The 8,171-nt window shown below is 46.5% G+C and overlaps 1 protein-coding gene across 3 annotated transcripts; it reads right to left on the bottom strand.

Moving 5' to 3' along the window:
• Positions 1-817: 817 nt before the first annotated feature.
• On the bottom strand, positions 818-8,170 carry GSTZ1 (glutathione S-transferase zeta 1). 3 transcript variants are annotated; one of them, XM_066998151.1, is made up of 10 exons: positions 8,069-8,170; positions 6,994-7,045; positions 5,999-6,066; positions 5,109-5,189; positions 4,505-4,630; positions 3,938-4,013; positions 3,016-3,068; positions 1,738-1,787; positions 1,072-1,221; positions 818-974 (listed from the first exon to the last, which is right to left on the bottom strand). In XM_066998151.1, the coding sequence occupies exons 1-9, from the start codon at positions 8,147-8,149 to the stop codon at positions 1,095-1,097; spliced, it is 714 nt and encodes a 237-aa protein (XP_066854252.1). In that variant the 5' UTR covers positions 8,150-8,170; the 3' UTR covers positions 818-974; positions 1,072-1,094. The 3 variants fall into 3 exon arrangements, with proteins under 3 accessions (XP_066854252.1, XP_013041090.2, XP_013041088.2); XM_013185636.3 differs by lacking the exon at positions 8,069-8,170 and adding an exon at positions 7,819-7,936; XM_013185634.3 differs by lacking the exon at positions 8,069-8,170 and adding an exon at positions 7,566-7,656.
• Between the last annotated feature and the right edge of the window lies 1 nt (position 8,171).

Genomic DNA, 8,171 nt, shown 5'->3' with positions numbered 1-8,171 from the left:
TCACTGGCTTGGTAGCTGAAATTTCAGTGGGATCTGAGCGAAGCCTGCACAGAAACATAGTCACAGGCTTCTGGTTTTCCTTCTTGACCTACAGGTTTCTGGGCTGGAATTTCTGGGGTGCTCTGAGTTCTGAAGATCACTCAGCTGTGTGGTTTCATTTGGGATGGGTGGAGCAGGACTTAATGCTGCAGGCGGGAAGTTCCTCAGTGTCAAAGTACCAGCAAGTTTCTGGCGTGGTGGGAAAGAATACAGTTTGGATTCCCTTGGGAAACAGTTTGCAGCTGATAACTAGGAGAAAGCCCAGAGCAGTGTCTAAGGATAGGAAAAGGAAAAGAATGCCATCATTTTCAACATATGGGAGTGAGCTGTAGTCTTGCTGACTACAGCACAACTGCTTTGCTTTGCTCTAAACAGACCTTTATTAATTCTGCAAGATTCCTTGTGGATATATGGAAGAGGTACAAATCAGTTGTGCCAGGTAGTAATTCTCTTGCAGGGAGTGACAGAGTTGCTGACTGTTGGCTCTCAAGACTAGAGGGACCCATCGTGGGTTAGGAATAAGCTCTCTGCTGTCAGGTATTAGCCCTTACTGTTTATATCCGTGGCACTGAGGATTGTGCCATAGCTCTGAGGCAGCTGCAAGGACAAGAGGCCTGCTGCATTAGTAGTGCACTGTGTATGCCAGTTCCTTTATGTCCTTTCTGTAGACAGTGGAAAGGAGAAGCCCCTGTGTGGAGTCTGGAATTCACTTAATGTCCCTTAGATGTCTATGGCTACATAGCACAGTACAAAGCTATACAAAGAGGGCTTCTGATAATTACATTCTGATATTTCTGCTTTAATCTGTTTCATGGACATACAGAAGTTAGAAAAACATACTCAGAAGTAGCTGCAAGCTTTCCAGCACAGGCACAGCTTCTGTAATTCCTCGAGGCTACTTCTGCAGCAGTAAGGCTTTCCCTCTCTCCTCCTTCCTATCAAAGTGACAGTGAGACATTAGTACAGGGCTTCTGGCTGGCACCAAGTCCTACTCGAGCTGTGGCTGTTGTTCCCTTTGCCATTCCAGCTTACTTGATTTAATGGGTAGAAGGGCTTCAAGCTCGCAGCTCCGCAGGAGTGTCTGGTTGCTGGGATGGGTGGCTTACTTTGAATGCCTCTAACTCCAGGAGGGCTTTGTTTATTCTAGTTATTGTGGGATATGGACCCAGATCCACATTGAATCTGCAAAAGGAAGAGGATTTGTGAGGCACAGTCAGCCAGCCAGTGCAGCATTAAGCAGAAGGATAGAGCAGTGTGCTGTGCCTGCCCAGTGTGGGTGAATCTCATGGGCTGCGGTGCATTTACCTTAAGAGAAAAGATTAATTCCTGTAGGTTTAAAAATAAATGGTAGAGGAAAGTTAGGCTACTTATTTCTTCCAAGTTCAGTAGGTTTTTATATAGTGTTCAGCTTATGGTAAGAAGGCACTATGGTTTGCAGGGGAATCACGCAGCCGCTACTTGCATAGGTTTAGGCTTTTCAACAAATATAGCCGGATTACTCTCCCCTACCCCCTACCTCACGTGCAGAGTAAACAGGGCACAGAGGGAGAGAGGATGTGGGGTGCAAGCAGCCTTAGCTTTTCTAAGGACCTAGATCGGGTTTCCTTCAGGGGCCTCTGAGAAGACAGCCCAGCTCCTTATCTCCAAGATTAGGTGCCCTTAAAGAGTACCTAAGGCTAACAGCTTAGCGTTAATTACCTTTCAGCATTGGCAACTTGAGGCACCAAGCACAGATCAGCCATGGAAACCTGCAAATGGAGCACAGAGAAAAGGGGTCAGAGTAATTACGCTATCAGCCAGTAGCATCTGATAAGATTTCATTAATTGTTGTGTAGAGAGGAGTTGTTGCAATAATCCCATTATTTAAATGAGCATTAATACTACAACAGTACAAGGACAGGAAACTTACAGAAATTACTAATACAAGAAGTTACCAGCCTTTAGGGATCTTTGTATTTACCAGCTGATCATGATGACCTCAAGCACACACTGCTTCTATAGCAACCACCACTGAGCAAACAAGTCTGCTGGCAAGCTGCAGAGGGAGGAGACTGGGTTGTGTGTGTTGCATGGCTGGGAAAAGATGTGTAAATTTCGCTTGCATTGCAGGAGCATCAAAAAACTCCCAACAAGATCAAGACCAGCTGAATGATAGGGCTTTTGCACACAAGCTCAGGGATTCATTCTGAAAAGACGACTCGAGGATAATACATCTAGCTGCCTATCTGCACAAACGATGCCCACACCATTCCCCAGGTCATGAAACTCTGGGCATCTTTTTAGGAACACATTTTTCAGCTTAGGATCTCATTAACTAGTCTTTGCCCATCAAGAGCTCCATAATGCTCCTGCTATACAATCCTCTGCATCACAGCATATTGCAGGAGCCTTCCTTTTCTGCCAGACTTTTATAGGAACTATCTGATTGCCCACTAAACAGGACTGCTAAATTGAAAAGACCTAAGTGTCTCTTGCTCGGAAAGGGTCAGAACAGCTTGTATGCAATTTCTTTCTGAAATCTGTCCATGATAAAATTGAAGAAAGAGCAGGAAAATTATACAACTTGGTTAAAGCTCACACAGGACAAAGTTAAAAAATGAATCTGTTTCTTGAGCCAAGCTTTGTCCCTACAACAGGACACTTTGAACTCCAAATCTGCTAAGGATGAAAGGTATTTAAACTGTTCCCACATCATCTAGTGGCAGCCAGTTCCCAGATCCTAGATAGAGCTGCAAATCTGGCTATGAGTATGTTATAGGCAGGAACAAATAAACATCTTTATAACTATTTGCAAGTCAGTAATGGCCAAAGTAGGATCCATGCAGCTGTTTTTCCTGTGGTGTAGGCACAGTATGTAACTTCAGACACAGGATGTGGTTGTGCTGTCTCTCCACAACTAATTCCCTTTCCTAGTTTATGTAATATGCTGGGGCTTCCAGTTCTCCAGTGATACACAACACTTTCTCAGGTACTTACCTCATCTCCCACACAGTAGCGTCCAGCAGTCTGCTGCAGAACCTGTTCCAGTGCTGTCAAGAGAGGGTACATTGGAGTAAGGCATTTAAAACTCATTTGGAGGGAACCCCAAAGACCTTTTAGACTGGGAGTTATGAACAAGAGCATTTCAACTCTGAGCTGAGGATGAAAAAGGAGCAATTTGGGGCAGAATCTAGAAAGAACGGAAATCCTACAACAGCATAGTTATGAGAGTCTTTAGTGTCCTTCAGTATTTTAGTATCCAGGGTGGTTTCAGCTGTTTCAGGCAATGCAGCTGAGATACTAAGAGCACAATGTGGAGATAAGTGAGAGTGGGAAGGAGAAAAATTACAGAGATTCAGTCAGTTTGTATCTATCTAGAAGTGAAGATAGGCCTGTCATTCTAGCATATGGGCAAAAGGGTTCTGAGGAAACAAAAAGCTCCATATTTCTCATTGGGAAGTAAAGAAATACTCTTCTACTTGCTAAATTCTGTGGGAGTTTGCCATCAGATGTCTTTTATATACAGAAAAAATCATACCAATATTGGTTGATAGAATTTCAAAGCAAAAGCCACTAGTTTGGGAGCAGCTGGGTGAAAAGAAGTGCTGTCAGCCCTCATGCTTCAGGGTGAATCAACTGCTGCAGTGTGGAGAATGGCCCCAAGCTTTCCCTCTTCCATGCACAGCAGTGGAAATACACTGTGGACAGCATTTTTCCTCCAAGACCCTGGAGAGCTAGCAGTCCTCGACATGGGACTCCAGGTGGGAAGAGCGTTTTGTCTCCCAGCAGGGCAGCACCCAGCACAAGAGCCTAAGGCAATCTGTTGTTCTGGTTGAGGAGAAAGTAGGGCCTCTGTATGCTGACCCACAGAGTTTTGAAGGGTACTCAAAGTGTGGATCATTTTGGAGACAGGATGCACCTTGGAAGCCAGACGCGATGCACTTCTGAGCCCATTCCGTTTTTCTTTCCCCCATTTGTTTCAGGACTTTCAAGTTCTGTGAAGGTAAGCAATCTCCAGGTTAGACTGACTGCAGTTGGCAGGGAGGAGGGATGAGGAGGTGCCAAACCTGAGTGCCCTGCCTGAGCTCAGCCTGCTGAGTCAGCCCTAACCTCACCCTCAGTGAACGATGCACCCTGCTCGCTCTCTCTCCTGGGTCTGTTCTGTAACAGCAGCTGCCAGGGTGTCCTTTTGCCTGTGCTCCTGGGGTCACTCCTTCTTCCTAAAACATTGTAGACCCTGCAGTGAAACTATATGGGTTCAGTTCTTTCTGGATAGAACCCTGGGGTGCTGTGGGATTTTCTTTGTATGAAATTCTGTTGCCATTCACAGATTAGGCAGAGGCTAAGTACAGATTTCATCTGCTAACACACAGCCTTCCGGTCTGTCACTCTACTGGCCGGTAGCAGAGACTGAGCTTTGAAGAGGTACAGACTCCTGGAAATCCATCCTGTTTTTCTCATTGGTATGGATATGAAAAGGCAATACCTGGAGTGGCTGAATGCCAGAGGCAATGTGATCCGAGATCATTCTGACTTGGGCTCTCTTCTTTGGATCTTGGGGCAGGAGTCTGGGGTTAGGACGAGTGTCTTCTAAATAATGAATTATAGCTAGCTGCAATGAACAAAGAGATAAGGGGAGGTTATTGGGGAGCGGAGGAAAAGTATGCATCCTGAACACCTAGGAAAGGGGAATTTCTAGCTGGTCCAACATAATAAAACAGCTTTTGAATGGAGTTTGTTACTAATCCAAGCAACTGCATATCCCCTTGGATGTTTTGTTGGGACCTTCTGATTTAGCCCTGCTATAATTTCATGCAAACCCTAGCACAGCCTTCTAAACCAGACTACAAACTGTTCAGTAAAAGGTGGGATTTTGGACCAAAGCCAAGTTGAATTTAAATAGGAGTTTCTCAGTAGGGACTACATGCTATTTCTACCCCCAAGTGGTATTCTTTTATTTATCACAAGTTCTGTATGTTTTGTAATGCACAAATGAAAGCTCTGGGGTAAGACACAAAGAAAAGCCTTCCCCTCTAGCCTGGGTAGCAGGCTAGGGTGAATGATTAGCAAGAAAGTGGCTGTTAACTCACCGACTGAGAAAGGGTGATGCCATCAATTTTCAAGGCTGGGACTTGCTGCATTGGATTCACTGCTTTAAATTCAGCAGAAAACTGTAGAAATGAACCTGAGATTACTGCAACCAGAAATTATTATTCTTTTCTTCCCCTAGAACCCAGTTAGCATTTTTTTTTCCTTGTTTTAACCTGGCTTTTCCTTCTACCTCAGTACTAATATTCACAGTACATTACACTATACTGTTAGCCTACAGCAAGTTCTTGCTGGGGCTCAGGGATCACTGCATCCAGAGCCAGACTGCCTTACCTCTTTATAAACATCAATACAAAGCTCAGGATGGGTGGTACTACAGCAGCTTTACTATTACCGTTCTAGTTCTCCAACTCCATCTCAGCCTATACTGGCACATCAAGCTGGTGGTACTGCTAGGCACATGACTCCCAGTTGCATCCCCCTTGAATAAGTTTTCTGTGGACATCTCTTCTGGCAACCCACCCCTTCCTTTGGCAGCTCCTTTGCAGCACCGTGCTATATTATTTAGCATCTTTTGGACACCCCTTCTGGTACCGGGTGAGGTGAAGCCTGTGCTTATGTTACAGTGCAGCTTCTCTCAAGTCTGCGTGCTAGATATGCTTGGTTATATCATGCTAAGCAGGAGCAAAAGATCCTCAGCCTTATGAAATTCAGTCACCGATGTTTAAGACAGAGAAGAAAACCTTTGGTCTCCTGCAGTCACCTTCTTCTGTCTTGCATGCCAGGGAACACTGTTTGAAAGCAACTATTGCAGAGAAGCAGTGGGGAATGCAGTGACCTTCCCTGTGAACTTTCCAGTTCTGATCCCAATTCTCCTAATGATCCCCAAGTTCAGCACCCCTGGAGGGACCAACAGTAGCTGTATCCTTACCTGCTGCCCCCCATCCTTCAAGAGGTTCACTGGTACCTGGTCATAGGCAATCCCTTTCAGAGCCAGTGCTAGGGAAAACAGAGTATACAGCTTCAGAAGACACACTGAGGCAAGTTTCACTGGTAATGGCCTCAGGGGAATGTTACCATCTCCATTTGGGAAAAAAGAAGGCTTTAAAACTAGAAAAGACCCTATCCCTCAAGAAAGGCAGCCTGAATCCCATGAGAAGATAGTGATCTGTGAAAGACCAAATGCAAATGAAGGACCAAAGCACTAAAGATCAGTCCTGGCAAGAGCACTGCATTATTCAAAACAAGCTTTGTCACTCTTTGCAGCATAGCCTTTCCTGACGGGGGCTTAGGCAGGGCAGGGGATCCTGTATTCACCTCCCAAACCATTTTCCAGGCTGCCTCAGTCTAAACAGGGTCAATTCCCAGCCCTGCTTAGCTCTCAGGATCAAGGCAGATCACAGTCTGATGCAGTATGTGTGTAAAACAGAGTGTAGGATCCCACTAAATAATGTGACAGAAACAGCCATCTGCATCACGTTAGCTTTACAAAAAGAGTAATTCTCTCTAACTAGCTGCACAGACAAATCTCCAAAAAATACCAAGTGAAGGGAAAGATCCTCCAAAGCCCACGTCAAGCAGGGCTTGTCCACAGGCAAGGAACTGCTGCTGCTTCTGCCCTCTGGTTCGGAAAGCTGGGGAGAAGTTTGCACAAACCATGTACTCCCCTCCCACTTCCCACTGCCTCTTGAATGTCAGATGGCTACAGGAGATATTCTCAATTCTCTGCTAAGTGGAAATCCTCCCGTCTGCTCCTATCCCTTCCCCCAGCTCCAGGTACGCTGTGGTGTTCCTTCCCACTCTAGAGAAGGTGGAGAAAATGCAATGTCACTGTCCCAGGTTCATGTTTGCTGATCTCTTTCTTAATAAGTGACCAATTAATTCAGTTAGTGAAGGGGAGGATGCTGCAGTAAAACTGGAACTTACCAATTCTCACTCTCCATGAACAGGAACTTCGGAAATAACCATAAAGTATCGGCTGAGAAGAGAAAGATAAAGTAGTTATATGGTGGGAATAAAATAGTATTTTAAGAAGGACAGTGCATTTCAGGAAGTTTAAGATACAGCAGAGCAAGTTTTGCCGGAGGAGAGGGTGCCTTTCTGGAAGCGAGTGTTCCTGTTCCGGGTGTACAGGTAGTGCCACTGTTTTTCACGCTGGCTCTCTAATTAGTTTTATCTGTTTTCAAGAACGCACAAGCAATCTTAAAATTATCCCCTACAAAGTTTCCCTCTTTGCTCCTACCAGATGCTGCTGACTTCTATGCTGTCATGGATTCTTGAAGCAAATTCCCCACTGATTTTGCCAAGCACCTGCACTGGGTATTTGAGTGGCATAAAATAGCTTTTCCAGCCAAGGAGGGCAGGGCCAGACCTCTTTCCAAACGAGAGGAGCTCCTGCTGTTCGAGATGAGCGCTAAGGGGGCAGACACCTCACCTTCACCTGAATGCCAGCACCAAGGCAGCTCTCCCAGGTGCTTTCACCCCACCCAAGCTCTCACCTTTTCTGATGCCATGGTCACTGCGTGCAATCTGCTCCAGGAAATAAAAATCACCTCTTGCCTTTCCCTTTTAACTCAGCTAGGGTGGGGGAAAGCTTATCTCCTAAAGCCAATGAGAACAGGACCATGCCCCCAGATCTGTGCCCCGGACACACAAGCACAGCCAGGCAGGTTCAAGCCTTTGAATTGCAGCCAGCTGTATGTGCGTCCCCACGGGCCCTGCTGCAGCTCCAGCCCTGGTGTCAGAACTCACCAACACGCTTTGAGGTCAGGAAGGCATTTAGGAACCTGGCTTCTGCCTCTAGCTTTTTGTTCGGAATAAATAAGGCAGCTGGAGAGACTGGCAGGCTCTCAGCAGTTACCAAGGCAAAAATACAGCCCTGGGAATCAAACTGAGGAAACTGAAGCCACGTGCAGAATTTCTGCAGAAAAGACGAGAAAGAGACGAGAACCGCCCCCCCCCATCGCGCCGGGGCCGGTCCCCGCGCCCCGAGGCCCGGTACCTTGGCTGCCGCCGAGCTCATCGCTGCGGGCCCGAGGCCTACAACTCCCGGCGTGCCCCGCGCCCGCCCGCCCGCCTCCATTTGCCGTGCCGCCGTGGGGCCG

Source organism: Anser cygnoides, chromosome 5, assembly GCF_040182565.1.
Source record: "Anser cygnoides isolate HZ-2024a breed goose chromosome 5, Taihu_goose_T2T_genome, whole genome shotgun sequence".
Taxonomy (NCBI): domain Eukaryota; kingdom Metazoa; phylum Chordata; class Aves; order Anseriformes; family Anatidae; genus Anser; species Anser cygnoides.
The sequence above is the reverse complement of the archived record's forward strand: the minus strand, read 5'-3'. Positions and strand labels throughout refer to the sequence as shown.